This window comes from Polyodon spathula, chromosome 22, assembly GCF_017654505.1.
Source record: "Polyodon spathula isolate WHYD16114869_AA chromosome 22, ASM1765450v1, whole genome shotgun sequence".
NCBI lineage: Eukaryota > Metazoa > Chordata > Actinopteri > Acipenseriformes > Polyodontidae > Polyodon > Polyodon spathula.
In genome coordinates, this window is record NC_054555.1 from 27,163,389 (window position 1) to 27,185,580 (window position 22,192).

The following is a 22,192-nucleotide window of genomic DNA, read 5'->3' on the forward strand; positions in this document are numbered from 1 at the left end:
TCATTCTGATTTAAACGTTCTCCTCTACATAAAAAAAAAAAAAAAAAAAATTATTACAATGTGAATGTTTTAATTTTATCTATGATTTAAATTGCATTATAAAACAAACAAACAAAAAAAAAAACATTGAATCCACATATAGTGGCCTAATTAGTATTGCACGTTTGATGGTCCAAAATATTTCGATCCCTAAATCTATAATGAAGAATACACTAATCGACCACCAAAGATGAGAGAGAAATACTCAAAGCATTAGTGTGTCTTTATTCAGCACTTATTGAATATGTAATAGTTATGGATGGTATCGCTAAAGGTGATCAACAGACTTTAACAAATTGAGAATTATAAAAGTTTACCCAAGTATTTTTGCAGTTTTCCCATTTATCATAGTTTACCCTGGTTTGCCATGTTTATTAATATGCTTTACCAAAGCTTGCTTTTCTTTACCATGCTTACCTATGCTTTATCATGCTTTATTGCACTTAGCTATGCTTTTACTATGGTAAACTTGTATGAAGGTATATATACATGGGTAATAAATCTATAAACTTAAGGCATATTTTCTCAAAACTGTCAAAAAGGGGTGTTAGTAGTGTAAAGCTGTGAGGTGCAAAAACCTCACAGTCCAATTCTGAATCTCTCAAGCATTTGGAAATGTATTACAGTGCATAACACGCTCTCCTCCACTACCATCTATTTAATACATTTGGAAAGTATTGATTAATTAAACCTTTTTCATTTATCAATACTTACACCCCACCCCAAAATTCTAGCTAGGCTACTGCCTTGAGGTCCACTGCAGTATACTGTCTCTTTGCAAGGGAAACAAATGTCACCCTATTAGTGTTGTCAGTTCAACCTTCCCATAGAATAACTAGATGTGTGATGCCTTATTCAGTTTGTTGGTAAGTGTGTGCTGCTCTCTTCTCTGTCAGATATCACTGATGTGACAATGTGACCCCCAGCGCTCACAGCCAGACCTTTCTTACAGCCCGTTTCATCAGCAGGGCCAGAGGAAGCAGGCTCTCTTTCTGTTTCTTCTGCTCATTCAGGCTCTCAATGACTGAAAGGCTGCTCTTCTGCACCAGCAGTTTTGATTAACGAGAAATTGAAGCTCGTCGTCTTTGGTGAGCTTTTTTTTTTCTTCTAAATTAGGAGTTACTGTAGCCAGGAGGAGTCTGCAGATTGCTTTACATGCGAAGGCTGTTTTTTTTTTATGAGAAAAAGAAAGACGGTAGCTGCATGTGTTTGCTTGAAAGGACAGTCGTTTAATCTGTTTTCTGGAGGGCATGTGTTGTTCTACAAGTCTACAGTACAAGGGCAGGATCAGACGGTAGCATTTGACACTAAAGAAATCCTATTAGAACTTGTAGATCACATCATTGCCAGCAATGGCAACACAATGGATAGTCCACTGATACACTATCATGGATCTGCAATAGATTGGCAATGTGTATTGGTTTATACTCTTACGGTATCAATGATATGTCTAAATACAGAAATGATACCATAGCAGGTTCTCCAAAGGTGCTTGCGCATGGAGAGCAGGGTGTCATGCAATCAGGAGTTCACTGGGTCGAATTCTGAGATTGCCTAAACAGCAGAGTAGGCTTGTTACTAGCATTCCCATGGAAAATTATATGCTTACACTATCATACCTTAATCTTTGCCCTAACCCTGACTGACATCACTGACATTGCAAAATGTCAACCATTTACTTGCTAACACTCCACTTCTTCAGACTGATCATTATAAGCTCTATGCATTGCAAAATAATTAGGTTTGGATGATAAAGAAGGTTTAATGTTCAACTGCAAAAGATAAGAGGTGCGAGTTTGCACAACTCTTTTGAGCAGATACCATTGTACAAGGGCTAGCAGGTCATGCACGGTATTTAACAAAATAGACAAGGCATGATAGGGGAGGGACACACACACTGAGTAATGGAATGCTATTGATCTTAACTAAAGACATTCATTAGACATGTACTTCCAGTATGATAAATATAAACCAGTTCTCCCGCTTCAGAGGGTCATTCCACATTCCTTTTGTCCCTTATTTAGTCACAGTTGTCTCTCATAGTCAGCTTCACAAAACAATAAAAAAAATAAATAAAGTGATTTTAACCAGCTACCATGCAGCCCCTGGTCTCTAAAAAGCTGAACCTGCAAGTGCAGCTATATTAACTATACATGATATAATCTATCATAGAATTCTTAAAATTTTATAATGTAAAAAAACAAAGAACCAGATTGTTTAAACTTTTCCTATTTATGTGTAAGTAGACCATGACTAGATATTTGGTTTAGCTACTGATTTTGTAGTAAATATAATGTAGCACCAGTTATATTTAATGAAATAATTCTGTGACGTAATTACATTACCGGTTAATAGGAAATTACCATCTGCATGAGTAAGCTTCAATCAATGCCTCTGATGAGTTTTTGAACGCGCACACACACACCATCCAAGCTTGTTTCTGTCTTCGAGAGCACATGGTAGAATTTCAGAATTTCATGAAATGTAAAAAGTAATATTATTGTGTGTTTCAAAGAGCAATGGCCAGGAGAACAAACGTTCCCTCGTGTGTTGTAAACAAGCGTGAAGATATTTATATCATGCTTCTTAATTCCCTCCAAGTCTGCTATGAGCTGCTCATTAGAGAATATCCTGCAAGAATGTTTCAGTAGAGACAGTTTATTTTCAATTCGGAAATCATTAGGGGGAAAAAAATCCAGCCTCTTCAGAAGTCCATAAACACAGTTTATCCTTCAACTCGCGCTGCTTTTAGCCTCCTATACTGGAAGACATGTATCATTGGATTCATCTTATGAGATATTGGATGCATCTTGTGAGATATTTAGCTGGACATTAACTTTTTTTTTTGGGGGGGGGGGGGGGGGGGGGTTAAATCTAGTAAAAATTTTTTTTTAATGTGGTTCCGAGACTCTGTTTCAAAGTGAAATGCATTTACGTACCAGGATCTGGTCCTAGCGTGATCGCCAGAAGCAAAGTTTCAAAGGCTTGAACTGGGATTAATCGAGCGACAGATTTATTTATTTATTTATTTTAAATATTCTATCATAACATAACTGAGCCGGACAAATGACGCAGTAGTATTTAATTTCCATGAGCTGTCAATGATCTCCTATGACAGAGCAGGTGAGTATTCTACTTGTTCACAGCTCTACCACACCCTGCACCAGTATTTCCTCACTGGTCAACAGTCCCATTGTTCAGTTGTACGTGCAGAACACAGTTTAAGGGGCTGCAATGAGATTGCATAAGTTCAGCAAAACCAAAATAGCCTGATAAGATCAGGTGTGTAGGTATTTCATAAAATCTGCATGATGTGTGTGAATTCCAGCTCGCTCTCATTTATAACTGTACAAGCAGTGTACAGTGCTCACAGGTTACAGAGTTCAGAATAGCTGTTGGTTTATGCCATGTGTCTTTACATTTTAAATGTGTGACGTGCTGCTGCTCATGTGACCTCTAGGACACCTGTGTAATTTAAAAGCGATGCATGCATAATTAGCTGTTTTTGCTTCGCTATTATTGGGGGAAAAAAAAGAAAGTAGCCAGTAATACTAATATATCTTTTAATTAGGGCAGCTATTACCAGACTTCATTTCAGTAGTGTTTGTTTGTACTGTGTTTGTACTTTGCTTCTGCGAATCCTTATCCAGTATGCAGAAGGAACTGTTGTGACCCACATTCCATTGTTTCTGTGATCCCTCGCGTTCACCTCCCAAGCTCTGTGCTGCTTGACAATCACTAGGCAGGTTCTGCTGCATTTTCACTCTGCAGTCCTTGACGGTGTAAACCCCTTGAAGTGGCTCTACAATAAAGATTAGCTCCTGACCCATGCGTTCTGCCTTCCACTGCAGAGCAATCCAGAGAAATGCAATAAAACTCTTTACACAAGAGCAGACAGGCAGGCACGCTCGCAGGCAGGCAGGCAGGGACACCGGCAATGCAGCCACTGAATGTGTCTTTAAGGTGCTTAACTGATGAGTCAGCTTTTTGGTAGAGCTGGGCCTGACAGGAACTGAAAAGGGTGTTTTGTGAATTCTTGCTGTGTTTGCATCCTGAGCGACTTCATCAATGCTGCATGGAACTTAGAGCTGGCAAGGTTTCCTGCTGCAATCCTTGGGACTGAGCAGCCTGTGTGTGTGCATGTGTGTGTGTGCGTGTGTGTGTGTGCCCGTGTGTGATCTACTGCTGCAACAAAGTAGGGGGGACACCTTGCAATAAACAAATAATTCCCAGGGAGGGCAGCATGTGTGCATCTCCACCAGGACAAAACAAGCACTGGAGAGATTAAGTGGATCCCGAAGCACCTTCTCTGTATTCGCCTAGGTAAGCAGTTTTGTTTCTATTCTGCAGAGCATTCTCTCAGCGAGCTGTTTAAATGATTCCTGAGTGGGGCTCTCTAGTCACGCCAGATGAAGTGCAAAGGGCACGCTGTTCAGCTGGTCAGATAGGATGACATGTTTAGGGATTTTATACTATAGCTTTCATACTGTACCACAGTTGCTTAGCTGTGTTTTTTTCCCCATGCAGAATACATTGAGTTGGGTATTGTGTTCTGTCCAAAGACCATATCTCCTGTCAGTAATGTATCATTAAGGCATTAATGAATTAAAGTTATCGGATTTCAGTTCTTCATGTTATGTTTATCTTTGACTATCACACCCGCTACCGAGAGCTCAATACAGGTTTCAGAGTCTGTTAGGAGGTCATATTACTGATGCTGTAAAATGTTTTTATAGTAAAAGCTTGGGGCAGTAGCAAGGCTGCACCTACTGAATAGGTAATTTAATGTAACCTACTTGTACAGTCAGACAGTTGTTTGTCTTGAATAGATCTGCCTGGTCTGTTTGGGTCACAGAGATAGTCACAATCTTGGTTGCAATTGACATGATAACATTCACACCAAGTTCTGCAGGGGGCTTTCTGTGACGCAGATTTCACTGTTTGGATAGCGGACACAATGCCTTTGATGCATCTTGAATGGGAATGCCATTCATGTGAACTGCTTTATATAACATCTTGGGAAGACTTCCAGGAGTTTAATTTGACATAGTTAAGAATCCAGTGTTGGCAATCTGCTGTAGGGATATTAAGTATATTAATTAAGCAGAAGAAGGATTGGGATTTTCTCATACTTTTCATCATCGCCTTTCACAGTAGTTTTAGTAGAGCAGCATACTGGACTGAGTATCAAAGGTCAGGTAGGAAATAGTTGTGAGGTTTGTTTTCTGAATGTATTTTTGCTTGCTTATATTGGAGGTTAAGACTTTAAATTGGGCAAGGGCAGGTAGAGTTAATAAGTTACAATGGCAATGCGGTGTGATAATGATATATACTTATATGAACTATTAGTGTTACCATATGAAATATAAACTAATACTCATGGTAACCCATTGCAAAAGTTGTTCCAAATCCATTGTGTTGCCTTCTGCTAATGGTTCTGCTAAGGTTTCTTTGGGAAATGATAACAGTAACCCTAAGGTATTTTTCAGACTTGTCTGTAAGGCTGTAATCTGGTAACTTTATCTAAGAGCCAGCTTGTTCTTTATTACTCCTGCCTGGATGTCATCCAAGCCTAAATGAGGTTGGAGGTTGACTAACTGCTGAAATGACACCAAGTGAGTTGACACAAGTTCATCCATTAGTGTTGGAGTTATCTGGGGCTTTCTAAAACATTTTACCTTGGCGATGTTGTGCAGGCTACATTCTACTATTTTTACCAAAGTGCTGTAGCTTTGTTCTGGGAGAAAGTTCCTAGGTGGAATTTATGAAGGCATGTATTCAAGACTTTACATTTGAAGGAATGTCTTGTCCCTCTTAATGAGGGCTTGGGTATGGAAGACTAGTGAACACACGATGGCTGACACCTCCTGTATCTACAGAAGCAGAAGTCTTTCTCGTTTCAACTTTACAAATGCCTTTGCATCAGCTCCCTGGGCTTCTATTTTGAACAGCATAACAAGGCATTCTAAATGCGTGTGTTTTTCCTAGCTGTTTATAAGAATAGGTTAGAGACTGAAACCGTGTTTGAGCAAAGACTACTGAAATAGCATTTGGTCCGGAGCATAGTTCCAAGCTGAGATTTGTGTCATACGTTGCTGTGTACCAAATCTGCTTAACCTACTTCAGAATAATAACTATGCAGGCTAGCTTGAACTCCCATAAAGCTGTTTATGTGGTCTTTTGTTAATTAAAGATGACCTGTACTGAACAAGCACAGGCTCAATACTGTGAAATTATACTAAAAATAAGGATTAATTTGGAGCAATATCAGGATTTAAAAAAAAAAAAAATTCAAACCTTCATTTGAAGGATACACAAACCCAGTTAGTTAGTGAGGAGAACCCTTAAGATCGCTGACCGCTCCTTGGCCTGTTAAATACTGTAAGCATTGTGTTACAGATTTGTTAATGCATGTGTTTCAAATGTTGAGTATTTGGTATAGGTTTCTTTTAGTTAAGTACACTGAGTGCTATGGTCGAAGTTACACTTTGGACCAATTTACTTCTCTCTCATTTCAGTTCTTAATCTTATATATCATGAGCTATTGTGTGACACCTTTTATTTGATCGACAGAGCTTCCTAAACCTTCTCTGGTTTCTTCGGCAGGTGCTGCCAGGTTTAATCAATTGTGCAGGATACTTTTGGCAAATCTACAGGACACTAAATCAGCGCTTTTTGTAAAACTGGGACATCGCAGCTTTGCTGCATCATTGTGTGCAGACAGATTTCTGTCTCCATTAAGTGTCAGTACAACAACTAAAACACATCTGCTTTTGAAAATGTTAAAGACAGTATGCAACAGTTTCGCAAAACTTGTTTTATTTCCTTTTAGATAATTAGTCTGATAAAATAGTTACTTTGGGAAGCTTGTTTGGTGTGAGCTTGTGTTTCATTCTGCAGTAGGTGCAGTGGGGTGTCGGGTGATGTGTGGAGGGGTTTGGTTGTATTAGGTTTCATCACACTTGTGTCAACACACTTTGTCATTTCAACACCTCCAACTTCATATAAGCTTGGCTGGCATCCAGGTAGGAGGGCTCAGGTTGGTGGTCTTTGGTGTGAAAATATGAGGGTTTTTTGGTTCACCCTTCGACAACCTATATAAGCCTTTCTTTCTTTCTTTCTTTCTTCTTCGTTTTCTTATTAGAGAAAGAGAAGGGGAAAGGGGAAAGGGGGAAAAGAACAAGCAAAGAAAAACTTTTTCTTCTCCTCCTTTTCCTTTTCCCTTTTCCCTTTTCCTTTTCCTTTTCCTTCTCCTTCTCCTTAAAAGAAGAATAGAAAAAGGAAGAAGAGAAAGAAAAAAGCAGTGAAACAGAAAATCAAGAGAAAGGAGAAAAGGCAAACAGGACAAAAGGGGGAAAAAGCAACACAGAGGGAGGAAATAATTTACACAAGGAAGAGAAACAAGGAAAGATCAGGGAAGAAAAGAAGGAAAAGAAAAGAAGAAGGGAAAGAAAATGGAAAAACGTGTAAAGCAGTGGAAAGAAACTTTGTATAAAAGAAAGAAGAAAAAGAAATACAAAAGAAAAAGAAGAAGAAGAAGGAAAAGAGGGAAGAAAAGAAGAGGGAAAACGGGGAAAAGAAAAAGCGAAGAAAAAAGAGAAATAGCGAAGTATAGCAGAAAGAAAAAAGGGGGAAAACAAAAGAAAGAAGAAAAGAGGAAGTGGGAAGAAAGGGGAAAGAAGGAAAAGAAAGAAGAGGGAAGAGGAAGGAAGAGAAGAAAAAAGGGGGGAAACGAAGAAAAAAAAGAAAAGGAGGAGAAACACAGGGGAAAGTGTCAGGGAAACCTCGGAGACGGAAGAGAACAAAAAAGAAAAGAAAGAAGGACGAAAGGAAGAAAAGAAAGAAGGAAAAAAGAAAGGAGGCTTTCTTTCTTTCTTTTTTTTTCCGTGTGGAGAAGAAAGGAACAGAAAGAAGAGGAACAGAAAGAAGGAAGAAAGAAAGGGCTTCAGAAGGAAAGTTTTTTTTTTTTTTTTTTTTCCGTTTTTTTTTTTTTTTTTTTTTTTTCTTTTTTTTTTTTTTTTTTTCGAAGAAAAAGAAAGAAGAAAAGGGGACGAGAGAAAGAAAAGAGAAGCAAAAAGAAAAAGAGAAAAGGAAGACAAAAGAAACAAAAGAGGGCTCAGAGAACTTGTGGAAGTTTTCAAAAAGGAAAAAGAAAGGAACAGAGAAGGGAAGGCAAAGGGGGGAAGGAAAGGGGAAAGGGAAGAAAAAGCCAAGGAAAGAAGGAAAGGAGAAAAGAAAGAAGGAAAGGGAAAGAAGGGGGAGAAAAAAAGCAAAAAAAGGGACAAGAAAGGTTTGTTTTTTTTTTTTGTTTTTTTTTTTTTTTCTTTAAGGGGAAAGAACAGGGAGTTTTCTTTCTTTTCTCTCCCTCCCTTTAGAAGAGGGAAAGAAGAAGGAAAAAAGGAAGGAAAGACGAAGAAAAACGGGGGCAGAAAGAGAAAGCAAAAGAAAAAAGAAGAAGGAAGAAAAATAAAAAGAAAAGAAGGTTTTTTTTTTATTTTTTTTTTTTCTTTCTTTCTTTCTTTCTTTCTTTCTTTCTTTCTTTCTTTCTAGAGAACTTTAAGTTTGCTGCCAGTGGTTCATGTGATATATTGTTTGATTGGTTTTGAAAAACAGTAATTGGTTTGAAGCCTGAGCACCCAAGCGCACGAGTGAGAAAGGAACAAAACTGGACCCACGACTTGAACCCCCTGGTCATAACTGCTATTAAACAAAACTGTTTTATAACTTATGCATTTTTTATGAATGCATTTCCTTATTTTCTTAGGTCAATCCATAAATTTCTACAGATACTGTTGTTACCAGATATCTTTGTTTTTGTCTAATTGCAGGTAGAGCTGATGACCGTGATGGCTATCCTGGACCTACAGTCTTCAAGAAGAACCCACAATGTGACTTCCCCTAACACCTGCTGCCCCATGATGAGTCTTTAGGGTCCTTGAGTCAATTGCCAGTATCCTTCCATTACCCATTGCCCATCATGGGAGGATGTTTCTCCAAACCCAAACCAGGTGACTAGTTCAAATCCTGAAATGACTCACCCTTGTTCCTTTGAAGTACAGGGCTGGCATAAAGTCGCTTAGGGTTTATACACGTCGCCACGTGGCTTATCTAGCCGATGTAGAGTGTTGTGTTTTGGTACTGGCACAGAAGCCACAAGAAAAGTCACTTCACCTCCTTGTGCTCCATCTTTTGGGTGAGTTGTTGTTGTAAAGTGACTCTGCAGCTGATGCCTGGTTCACACACCCTAGTCTCTGTAAATTGCCTTGGAGAAATGCATCAGCTAAATAAATATTATTCCACAGGTTTAACAAGCCAAGTATTTGCTGCTGTGTTTTTTAGAGTAGCCGCTATGTGACAAGGAATTATAATTCTCTTGAGTTGTGCAATTCCAATAGGATTATACAGAAATATGAGTTTAGTTTAACAGCACCCAATGTATTACCTTTGTGTTGCCGCACACTGCAGTCTAATAACAGTGTATGGAACATTCAGTGCAGTACACTAGAGTGAAGTTAAGCAACAGTGATCTGTGTGAGAGCAATGAGAAGGGGAATGACCATGCAACCCTACTGATATCCTGACTCAGTGTGGGAGCGTGATCCCATTTACACCCATTCATTTTCAAAAGCAAATAGCGTTTATTTTTTATTTTTTTTATTTTCATGGTTATCCGTAGTTACTATTCTTGCAGCATTTTTAAATGTTGACGCTACACAGTATAATTAAAGTAATTAGGGGGTCATGTCACCCAATAATATGGAGACGTTAAGAGACCTGTGAGCTTCAGGTTCACCGGATCTTTAAACCTCGTGAAATAATAAATCTGGGAGAGAGGAAAGAACACATTGTGTTAAAGAACCACATGCCTCTGCTCTGTGTTGCTCTCTCTTTGTACTGTGTGTTGTATCACATTTCTTCTCTTTATTCATGTCCTGGGTAATTGTAAGATGCTTCATTCCCAAACTACTCGTATTGTTCCTGGAAATCTCTAGTTTCCCTTCCAAGCGTCATAGCCTGAATAAAATTGTCTAAATGAAAAAATAAATAAATAAATAAAATGGTCGAGAGAGATTTTTATGCTTCACTTCGACCGCACATGTTTTTTTGTTTTTTTTATCCATCTGAGTTATTTTATTGAAGACGTGCTGCTGGTCTTATCCACGGCTACAAGTCAGACTGTTTTTTTTTTTTTTTCATAATTAAGTTTGGAATTTAAAAGTATAAAGGACCCACAGTTGTAGCCTTAAATCATTAAGATCAAAAAACCCCTGAACTCTTAAACTCTGTGAAGGATTATTCTAAAGATTTCCAAAGCCAGTAATTATTATTTAAAAGCTTTAGTTTTGTTATAAGTAGGCTTTATTATTTCACACCACATAGGCTTTATGAAAAGATGTTTGCCAGCCCTTTGAAATACTTTCATTAGCATGACTAAAATGTTTACCTAGAGCACAGAAGTGTTTTCCATATTGAGGTCAATATAGAGTCAGTGTTGTGGAAAAGCAATCTCAGTTTGAGAGTGGCCAAAGTTTACTGGCCCCTCTGCACGTACGGTTATTTTATTATTTTACCAGGAATAACTCATTCATTCCCACTGTGTCCTGGCAGTGAAGAACATAGCATATCAATTTCTTGAATCAAAGCCTATTCTGAGCCCAAGTAGCCTCATCCTTCTGAGTTAAACATTTCCAAAGGTACTAGTAATAGTTTCATTTTGAAAAAATACATTGGGGACATTTAATTTATAGCAACAGTACTGATTTTGCGTTGCTCAAATCTGCTCAGGGATGATGGCCCAGTGTAAGTTTTGTGCATGTTGACACTTACACGGTATATCAGTTCAAGGTACCTTCACGTACATTGTCTTAATGAAGACAATCTCCTGCTTCTTCTAACTGGAGCAGTTCTTACAATATTCAATTGAAGTAACGCTACAGGGCTAGCTATCTGTCAGTGCCTCCATATCTTTAGCCCATGGTCTGTATAGATTGCTTTGCAGCCAGTATAGAAAGAGCCTATAGAAAGTGCTCAAGAGCAACGTTGTCTAAGTTAAAAGGAAAGACAAAGCTGTTGCTTTTGAATGTACCATGTAACGGCTTCCATCGACTCTAATTAATTAAAGGATTGCTCAGCAGGTAGGAATTCCAGGCAGCTTAAGATTTAGCAAACTGTTTGGTGGTCGGCACATTCTCCCAAGCGAATAGATAAAGCTGGCTCTGTATAATGGCTTGTAATAGATCAAATAAATTCATTATGAAACCCCCATCTTTTAAACAAGATTACTGTGTCTCTTTGGAGTTGCGAGTTCTCAAAAAAAAAAAAAAACATAGCTGTGCTTAAGATAGCATCCGCTGACCACATTATATATAATGCACAATCCTTTAAAACCCTAATTGATCATATGTGATTTGAATGTAGTTTCTGATTACAAGGATATAAAATAAGGTGATTTGACACTGTGATGTTGTACTACAGTAGCTGGATTATAAATCTTGCTTGTAATAATTCAGACCATAATATGCTTAAAGAAACCGTAATAAATTCAATAACAAATGTCTTCAATGTTGAAATTAATTTGGATTCATGTACTTGGACTGGATGACGTGGACTCTAGCTGGCGCTGTTGTGTTTAATAGTTATGGATGGAAGACAATAATATGCAACGAGTCAACCCGTGGTGCAACTTTCCTGTGGTCTTTTGCAGTTGAGGTGAAAATTGAAGTAGTGGTTCCTGAGAAAGAAAAGGAACGAGACAAAATGTCACCCAATGGCACAGCGAGTTCCGTAGCGAACTGCAAGCCGAACGGGACCACGAAACACCCGTGCGATGAGTCCCTCGCCCTGAGTGCCTATCAGAACCCCAGGGACCTCGTGGAGGCGGCCGTGTGCCACGTGAGGGATCTGGAGAATGGACAGTAAGGGCAGTGCTTTAACACCTAAAAACACAGAGAAAAACGTAGAACATATGCCAGTTTCAATTTGTTTTATCTGGCAGTTTTTAAAAGTCGCTACAAAATGTATTCCTGGGGTTAGTTCTCAGTGGGGGTCTTGTCTTTATGGACTTCTAGTGCTGGTGTTGCCTAGTTCATTTCTAGAAGGGACCAGCTTGTAAGCTTTATGTCTGCATTGATTAAACAGGTCTGGGTCTGAAGCCTTTCCCATTAAGTCTAAGGGGGCCCATGGTTAAGCTATTTAGTTAGTGCCTAGGTTGTATAATAAACCAAGTCTTGGCATTTCAGATTGTCCTGAGGTGTTAGATTAGGTGTGTAGTTCAATATAATAAAAAGATCTAAATATGCCACAGCTTCATCTTAGCAGTACCCTACTATTAAAAGCCTCAAGGAAATAAAGAATAGCAGCTGTCCCTCTGATTCCCAGGCTCAAATGAATCGTGTCGTTTTCTTTGCACTTTTGTTCACTTCAAGGATGCGAGAGGTGGACGTGGGAGGGGGAAAGGCTCTCTTGATAAAGGAACATGGCGAGTACAGTGCCATCAGTCACAAGTGCCCCCACTATGGAGCACCTCTAGTGAAAGGCAAGTGGAATTGAATACTGTTGCACTGAATGGGTAATGTAGATATTTTAAAACGGAGTTCATCTGTCAGATGCTAATCACTAATATACTGTAAGAATCACAAACTGCAAATAAATTGAATGCACATACATGATTTTGAGAGAGCTTGTACTGTTATGTGTTGCTGGACTGATCTACAATCCGGTACACAGAATGGCCTCTAGTTCCATGCATCTAATAACATTTCTCATCACTACAAGGATGAGGATATATACCCTTCTAGAAAATGATTATACAGTCCTACAAGATTCCTAAAATAATGTGTGTTATAATTTGTTTGATACTATTCCTATTGAGATGACTATAAATTTCCTATAACTTAGCAAGATTAGGGTTCCTAGGTTTGCACTAGGAATGATGCGGTCTGGGTTTCTGTAAGAGACAATGTTACCTCTGTTCTCAGGAGTGTTGTCAGGGGGGCGGGTTCGATGCCCCTGGCACGGGGCCTGTTTCAGCATTGCCACCGGAGATATAGAAGACTTTCCTGGTCTGGACAGTTTGGAAAAGTTTCAGGTGATGATTGCTTTATCCTATTGCCCACAAGTACCATTCTGAAGTTTTGATCTGTCGAGGCATCCTGCAATCTGCTCAGATCGGATAACGGCATATATGGGAATCACAGCATGCGCTATAACTGCAATAAACTGCACCACAAACACAAAACACGTCTCTGGTGTTGTTTTGGCGTTTCTTAATGTTTTAATGTTGGGGGTATTGTATCTTTGTGCATCGGTTAAACACTACGATCAGATTAGTAATAACACAGTGCACTTTTATAGGGGTTCCGGGATTACCTTAGAAGAACATAATAGAGACTATACAGTCCACACAAAGACCTGTGTAGATGTGGAGGTGCCTGTATATGTTTGGGCTTAGTGATGATGCACTCACAATCTGCACTGTATTAATAGGTGTGTATTTGCTTCCTTTTAGGTTAGAGTAGAAAAAGATAAGGTGATCATCCGGGCAAACAAACAGGTAAAGTCTACAGATTGTACAATTGTACCGGTTCGATTGATCTACTCCTGTGATAGCAATCTGCTTAGGTCTAGATCAAGGGCAAACTCACAACCCCCTTAACTTCAATGCAAAGGTGTCAGTACCATTGCACTCCAGTCTTGTATTGCATATCTAATTCCAGGACCATGCTGCCTATAACAAGTATCCTTGGGGAGTAGGACTTGACCTCCAGGCTTCAATACACCTCTGCTGTATAAGCTGATGGTTAACTGCTGAAACCTTGCTTTTGCGTTATACGCTGTTAGCATTAGCGCAGGACAATTCATGCGTGAGGGACCGTTTTTATTGGTGTCACCTGAGAGTAATGTCACTAATCAGCCCTCTCCAATGTTCTAGGCCCTGCAGACACAAAAGAGGACGAGAATGATGACGAAATGCACAGGGCTGAGCAACTGCAGCACCGGAGTCACCAGCGTGCTCATCATTGGTGCAGGTGAATCATTACCGCTGTCTCTCTGGGGTCACAAACTGTGTTAGAAAGCACATTCCTTAAATCTATTTGCACAGCATGTGTCACAGCTGTCTCATTCCTAATTAACTAAGCCCCAGCCAAATCTGTCACAGCATGCAATTCTGTGGCGAGCAGCTTTATTCTTACCCAAAAAACTTCAATCCCATGACAAACTGGAAAAGGGAAAAAATTTCTACCCAGAAAATATGCAGTACATTCGTTAATTTTTATTTAGGGAAACAAATGGTTCGATTGAATATTTGTGGTGCAAAATGTGTTTAAATAGAATATAATAAACTCATACTGTACTTACATGTCTTTATAGTTTCAAACCCCATTCTTCTGGCTCGCAGCCCCTAATCCTGTTCACTGCATTGTTTTATTTGAATGATTTCATTGTCATTAGCATGCTTTGCTGAGATGTCATCATATTCCCTTGCTAGGTCCTGCTGGGCTGGTCTGTGCAGAGACTCTAAGACAGGAAGGTTTTGGCGACAGGATTGTAATGTGCACTGTGGACAAATACCAGCCGTATGACAGGCCTAAACTGAGTAAGGTTTGTACATGAACCTCAAAACAATGACCTAGATCTCTGGCACTGCCAGGAAATGGACACCCACTCTACCAGGTCATTCATCTGAGAACACTGTTGTTCTAGCAGGCTGCTTGTCCCTGATCTACGCAGTAATGCAGTTTTTCAATTCCCTTTTTTCAGTCGCTGGAGTCTACAGCAGAACAGATAACACTGCGCTCGAAAGAATTCTTCCAAAAATACGACATAGAGCTTCTGAAAGAGAAAGAGGTGAGCGCCTTTAAGGCTCACTCTGGGTGTATCACAATTCATTTGCAATTCCCGTGCATGTAATAGATTCATGTGGATTTTTACAGCATTTTACCATATTGTGATTTACCGTTCACAATGCCTTTTCAGTGCTTTAAAACACTTTGCTGCATTTGTTTTTAAAAGGATATTTGTGTGTTTTAGGTAGTGACTGTGGACATAAAGACAAAGACAGCAATCTTTAGAGATGGATTGAAGATGATCTACAAAAATCTTCTTATTGCCACTGGAAGCAGGTCAGTTTTATTGATTTTTTTATTTTTTTTTATGTACCTAACAATAGACGCACAAACTTGATGGAAATCACAAAATTGTCATTTTGAAGAGTTTCAGTGTTCCAGCAAAACATCTACACATATTTCTTTTTAGTACTTCCCTTGTAAAAGTAAAAGTAAACTTCAACCTGGCAGAACACTTTCATATATTCTGGACAGCTTACAACATGTTGTTTGATTTTGCAGTCCAAAGCTACTAAACTGCAAAGGAAGAGACGTGGAAAATGTGTTTTACCTGAGAACACCGGAAGATGCCAACTGTATAGCCAAACTCGCAAACAACAAGAATGTGGTTGTAGTGGGGGCGTCATATGTAGGTAAGAATCTCTATCACTGTAGGGTTATTATAGGGAATTTTTGCTTATTACCTTGCTTGTTTTCACTACCTATGTTGACATGCTCCATCTTAGTGCACAAGGTGATTGACTTGTGTTTAAAAGGGTGGGATTTCAAGCAGCCCCTCACTGTTTGTTTCCCAGGCATGGAGGTCGCTGCCTACCTGGCTGAAAAGGCCCACTCTGTGTCAGTCGTGAGCCAGGAGGACATTCCCTTCCGCAAAGCCTTGGGAGAGAAAGTAGGAAGGGCCATCATGAAGGTAACTTTCACCTTCGATACTCGCTCCTCAGGCAAGCACCTGTGAGCAGGTGCTTCATATGGGGAGGCCCCCAGGGTTATCCCAATTACAGCTTTCTGAAGAACTAGTATTGAGATTACATTGCTTGCGTCAGTTTAATATCAGGTTATGTAATTTTCCCGTTACTGACGTCGACCCTGCAAAATGCCCTTGCGTTAAAGGTTGAAAAGCAGTCTATTTTTGTAAAGCTTCTTATATTTCTTTATTGTATTTATAGCTGTTCTCTGCTGCCCCCTAGTGTTGTACCAGGGCCACACATGTGGTGAAGTGTAGCCCTCCTGTCATCATAATGTTGACTTGAATTGTTTTCTCAAAAGTTTCAAATAAATTTTTCTGTAAGTCGTAGTGGATTGGTATACTTCACTTTGGCATAAAGGTATCAAATTAACCCCAAACTCTACAGTTCAATTACAATACAGAGATATGAGGCTTCTTCGGTTTGGTAAGTGGGTTTAAGTACTGTAACTGACATTATTGCTTCATTGTGACACAGAACAGTATTGGATTCAGAGGGCTAGGTTCTCAAAGCTATTTACTCCAAATTTCCATCTAAAACAACTCGATACTTTATTCAAGCCCCTGAAATAAAAAAATCTTAGTTGTTTATTTCTGGTTTAGAAACTTTATTGAGTGAGTTTCTCCTTTCTGTGACGGAGTAAATAGTTTTGAGAATTTAACCCATAATGGTGTTTACTATGATAGTATTAATTCAGATCCAGCTTTGGATAACTGGATACAAAAAAAAATACAAAAAACAAAACTGAAAATAGACTAAGAGGGATGGAGATTTGTTCTTTGTTGAAAAACAAAACAGGATTGTGAAATTATCAGTGCATAGGGAAATCCAAACTTGCTGACAAACTTCGCATTTTTTCCCCCTCCTAGATGTTTGACAACAACAGAATTAAGTTCTACATGCTGAATGAAGTATCGGAGCTGCGAGGCCAACAAGGAAAGGTACTGCTTTGAGCAACGATGGAAACAGCATGGTTCTCACTACCACCCTTTTTAATGGCACCGATGTAAGATAAGATAGGGAAGCCCTTTGTGTGCTTGTGCTCCACTCCGATAATGGGATGAGAAAGACAAGCATCTCTCTGGAGTTTGGCCAGAGCACTGGGGTCAGCAGTCTTCATTCTTTTTATTAACAAGACCCACAAAACCGTTTACAAAGCAGGCTGGACTTGGTGGGGCTGCGCATTCCAGAAAACCAATGGGTTTGTTGGTGACCACTAGTCATAGCTGAGAATAGGCGTCACATTACAAGTAATGAATACATCTAACTTGACCAGTGTCTTGCTAGTTGTAAGTGTATTTCTGGATGGGTTATTGCAATTTCATTCACAAAAGCTTTGAACCTGGTTGACTGCAATGCCCCAGTTTAGCGTTTCTGTAACTCCACTGCAGCGTTGATTGGGATAATGATAAAGGCATTGCTCTGTGTTAATTTGCACAATATTACAATTGAATAAACTGCTGCATCTTTCTTGTTTCCCATCCTTTAAGCTAAAAGAAGTGGTGTTGAACAGTGGAAAGGTTCTCAGGGCTGATGTCTGCATTATTGGCGCAGGTAAGGGAACCTTAACAAGCGTGGGAGTGAGGAGACTTGCAATTCAAATGACAGGTACACGGGGTTACATTGTTGCTGTCTTTTATTACATGACAATTTGGGGACTGGTAAAATGATAGTCAAATTATGGAATTAGATAGAGTGTCATTCATTTACTGCATTTGAGTGTAGATGAAAGCCTGCAGTTTATTTAATGTACTTGTATTCTTCCAGGTTTAGTAACCCATTTTTCAATTATCTTAGGGGTAAGCCCAGCGACTTCCTTCTTAAAACACAGCGGCATTAGCATGGATTCCAAAGGCTTCGTCCCTGTGAGCAAGGTAAGGCTGTGCTTTCTAGTGGAAGGCTAACTAAGGGGGTCTACTTCTATAAACTAGGAGTCTCATATATTGGTTCATACTACATATTCCCCTTAATGCAACTGCATAGTGCTGTGTTCAAGAGGTAACTACTTTACCAAAGTAATGCAACAGATAGTGCTATGTGAGGTTCTATACTTCTTGATCCAGACTGTATTTAGAAAGAATGCTGACCCCTATGGGTGAATCGAGTAATGAAACAGAAGCAGCATTATTAGCTGCAAACTGATAGAGCAGGAGTGCCCAAAGCTGTCTCTTCCACTCCTGGTCTTTGTTCTAACCTTGTCCTAAATAGTTTAAACCAATTAAACCTCCATCCAGACCCTGAAGTAGTTAATTCTATCATGTTACCTGTTAAACCTGGAGTGGAATGGCCCTCCCGCACTGTAATTGGACACCCCTGTGATAGAGGCAGTGCGGACTCTGAGGTAGCTGGTCGAGGTCCAGTCTCCCCAGCTAATACTTGGTTACAGAATCACTGGCTATGTACAGTCGCATGCTTGCACGCCACCCCGGTTTTGCCTAAGAGCCCACGCTACAGTAGATGTATTCATTACCTGTAATCTGATGCCTAGACAATGCAGAGCAATGTTCCTGGAGTGTTTGCTGCAGGAGATGTGGTCACTTTCCCTCTGGCCCTGCGCAGCAATAAGAGAGTGAATGTGCCTCATTGGCAGATGGCACACATGCAAGGTGAGATCCTCTTACATGTGATACTCTTGTGGATCAGTTTGTACTTGATGCATTTCAGAGCTGTCTACAATGACATTATTATTATTATTATTATTATTATTATTATTATTATTATTATTATTATTATTATTATTATTTATTTTTTATTTTATTTATTTATTTTTTAAGGTCGGATAGCTGCTCTTAATATGCTTGGCCAGGCAACTGAAATAAATACTGTTCCTTACTTCTGGACCGCGATGTTTGGGAAAAGTATTCGATATGCAGGTACACCTTTCATTTCACATAAACACATTCCGTGTACATATTTACTGCACCTCAGTGCCAGGCTGCAGTAAATCATGATACCATTTTATAATTCCGGTACGGCTTTCCCGTTTGATGAATACATTATTGGGAATTGCTGCATTATTCAGTATGTCCATGATTCAGCATTAACCTTCACATGATTTTTTATGGTAAAGTTGAAATCTCATAGCACTAAATTACTCCACTTTTTGCCGGAGTGAAATTTTCATCGTTTATATGACAGGTTAATAAAACAGCTGGGGAAACAGAGGCCAGTCTCTGTTAACCTCAGGATTATTGCACAGGAAAAAAAAAGATTTTACTGCTATCTAGTTTAAACACAGCAAAATGACACTGAAATGTGGGAGTGGTTCTCTACATTGCTGATAAACCTCCAGACAAGCTGGAGTGATTATTCTTTTATGGATTAGCAATGACCTTATTTTATTCTCGCAGGTCACGGAGAAGGATTTGATTCTGTAATCATCCAAGGAGATTTAGACGAACTCAAGTTTGTAGCCTTCTACACAAAGTAAGTACATCTCTAGTGACGAGTCATGAGCATAGTTCTTTGCTACTCCCCTTCATCACTGTAAAGTTTAAATGTTATCTGGAAGTAGCAAAAGCAGTTCTTACACTAATAAAGGGTTTGGATTTTAAAATGTAAGCAGTTACTGTGCATCAAGGTAAGATCAGCTTTAGACTCACTAGAGAGTAAATCCTTCATGGTGGGACAGTCGTGCCTGCCTTGTTAGGTGTGTTGCAGGGCTGTAACGCTTCATTACCCCTAGCAATGGCTGTTTTATACCGACTGCTTAAATTAAAGCATTACAAATACATCTGGTAGCTTTTTAGATGTCGCCTTGAGCAGAAACTGCATGCAGCATGAGGTAAGAAAGTGCCTCCCCTCAGTGGAGTCTCTGAAGTACTTTCCCTTAGCTGATGTACGGGTAAGGTGACAATATGGCTCCGTGTTCAGCGGGACAGTTCAGGCTTTTCAAATCACAACCCAATGCATTCTGGTACGTTTTACCTGTCTCAGGTAACATTATTTCCTTTAAGAGGAGCAGGACAACGTTTACCAGAATGCATTGGGTTGTGAGTTGAATATAGCCGTGCTGGGCTGTGGGAACTTTTCTGTCCTCTTGTTTATGTTGTAGGAGTGAGGAGGTGATTGCTGTTGCAAGTATGAACTACGACCCCATTGTGTCCAAGGTCGCAGAGGTTTTTGGATCTGGCAGGACGATTCGGAAGAGGGATGTTGAGTAAGTCGCCTTAAAATAAGTTATGTTTACTGGAACACTTTAAATAACAAACAAATAAATGCATTACATAGTAAATACTTCACAGACTCATAACACATTCTGCAAGAAGTAAACACTATTGTCATCTAGTGGTCTTAATGTACAACAGCCAAATATTCCGGATTACAGATTGCAGATTGCAGGCCCGGAGAACAAGTTCAGGAATTGTTTGAGTGGTTTTCCTTGAAGTTACCTGTGGAGCGCTCATGAAACAGAACAAGCAAGACAAGCAATAATAGCAGCTGTTGAAAGAGGACAGGGTTTTTATTTTTTAATTAGGCAAACTCAGCGGTCACGTGTGTTAACACCTGTGTGGTGCATAGGTCTATTGCTGTCTGCTGCTGTTAATGAATGAAGTTTTTCTCTAATTTCTTCTTGTTTTGTTCCCTGCTTTGCATACGCAAAAAAGGATGTTTGTACGACATGGCAAGTATGTAAAACACATACCAGTTTTTTTTTATCATCATAATAAATACGAAATACTCTGATAAAGCAGATTTTGACTGTAGAAATTATGCAGTGCTGTAATAAGTATAATTCTTTTCTTATTTTGCTTCTTTTTTTTTTTATAAAGACTCCGTATTTTCAACTTCATATTAATGTTTCACTGGGGGGAAAAAAGCAAGATTAATTCTTATTACAATTGAAAGTGTTACTCGCTTCTATTTTGATGACGCAAGCATGTGGAATTTGAATTTATCGTCTAGTGTCAGGCATGAATCTTGGGCTGTGTTTCTGTGTTTCTGTAGAACCGGGGACATGTCGTGGTTAATCGGAAAAGGCACGCAGCAGCTGTGAACCTCAAAGCACCCAAACATACGTGAAGACCTTTGAGAAGAGGAGGCAGCTCTCAATCTCCATGGAAACTCCTCTGTAAGACGACACCCACTGTATGAGTTCTGTGATACTGTGGCACACTTAATCCAGGACATTTGTGTCTCGATGCGAGCTTCATTTCCTCCTCCTAAACCCTGGGGCATTTTTGCCCTTCACCAGAAAAAAAAGGTTGCTTTTTTCACTTGAGAGGTCTGTCTGCAGCTAAATGATTGTACTGTACATACTGTCTAAAGTGGTGTAAATGAACCAAAGCTGGGCAGATCCATGGGGTTTAGTGGGTCAGGGTCGTATTTGCACTGTTGAGTCTAAAAACAATACTGGATGCAATGACTGTGCTTGTGCATGAACCTGTATTTTGTCTATAGGTGTCTTTTTTATATATAATATTGTGCATATGCTTTATCTGCACCTTCATCACATTTAATTGTAAATTAAATTACACATTTAAAAGTAATGAATAATACAATGTTGTCTGATAACCTGCAGTTGTAGCGAAGCAATAATGGAGACAGGAGCTACAGGATAGGTTAGTTACTGTAACTAAATCGAAATGTTATATTATTCTTTACTGTGCTGCATTGTTCTTATTTGAGGCGCTTCAATTAGAATTTCCCTTGGCCAAATGAACTGTACGTTACACCATTGCTGTAGGAAGATTCGTAACACGCATGGAAATCACCGAAATCCACTGGAAAAAGACTGTTGAAAGATGCTTCAAATGCATTATTATGTCAGAGCATGGATACTTGGGTGAAAATCCATTAAATTGCCTGTTCGGTTATAGGTGCTAAGATATCGCACCCTTTAAATGAACCCTAATAATGTTATGAATGAATTCCAGCTGTGGAGTTGCTAGTAGTGGGTTTGCCCTGGGCAGTTGCATTAACCATGCTACAATTATTGCTGGGGTAAAAAGTATTTTTTTTTTTTTTTTTTGGTAGGTTTGATTTCTCGAGGAAACTCTTTGTTACTAACTCAGGGAGCAGAAGGTTGATTTTATTTTCTTATTGTAAAAATAAATGCGTTGGTTTTATTTTCCTACCAAAACATGTTTTTCTTATTTACATGTTTACGTACACTTTGAAATAAATATGAAGAAAAACACACACACACATTAAAGCATATTATATATTATATGCTCGATATTGCTTACTACTCTTATTTTCTTTTTACTCGGAGAGTTATATGGATAAGAGATGCTTGGATAAGAGCATCTATCTATCTCTATATATATAGATTTTCCAATGGATCCCACAGCAGCCCACATGACTGGGATACAGTATTGTAATTCCTAAATGATGCTTTGG

General features: G+C 39.2%; 1 protein-coding gene across 5 annotated transcripts; it reads left to right on the forward strand.

Moving 5' to 3' along the window:
* Window positions 1-1,039: 1,039 nt before the first annotated feature.
* LOC121296818 (apoptosis-inducing factor 3-like) lies at window positions 1,040-21,947 on the forward strand. Of its 5 annotated transcripts, none has more exons than XM_041222645.1 (21): window positions 1,040-1,127; window positions 8,868-9,047; window positions 11,744-11,954; window positions 12,465-12,574; window positions 13,017-13,126; window positions 13,547-13,591; window positions 13,970-14,066; window positions 14,528-14,640; window positions 14,800-14,886; window positions 15,070-15,161; window positions 15,387-15,517; window positions 15,680-15,795; window positions 16,720-16,791; window positions 17,341-17,404; window positions 17,648-17,724; window positions 18,339-18,456; window positions 18,625-18,723; window positions 19,201-19,276; window positions 19,905-20,009; window positions 20,458-20,478; window positions 20,798-21,947. In XM_041222645.1, the coding sequence occupies exons 2-21, from the start codon at window positions 9,017-9,019 to the stop codon at window positions 20,844-20,846; spliced, it is 1,824 nt and encodes a 607-aa protein (XP_041078579.1). In that variant the 5' UTR covers window positions 1,040-1,127; window positions 8,868-9,016; the 3' UTR covers window positions 20,847-21,947. The 5 variants fall into 5 exon arrangements, with proteins under 5 accessions (XP_041078579.1, XP_041078576.1, XP_041078581.1 ...); XM_041222642.1 differs by lacking the exon at window positions 1,040-1,127 and adding an exon at window positions 3,877-4,362; XM_041222643.1 differs by lacking the exon at window positions 1,040-1,127 and adding an exon at window positions 5,120-5,237.
* The last annotated feature ends 245 nt before the right edge of the window (window positions 21,948-22,192 follow it).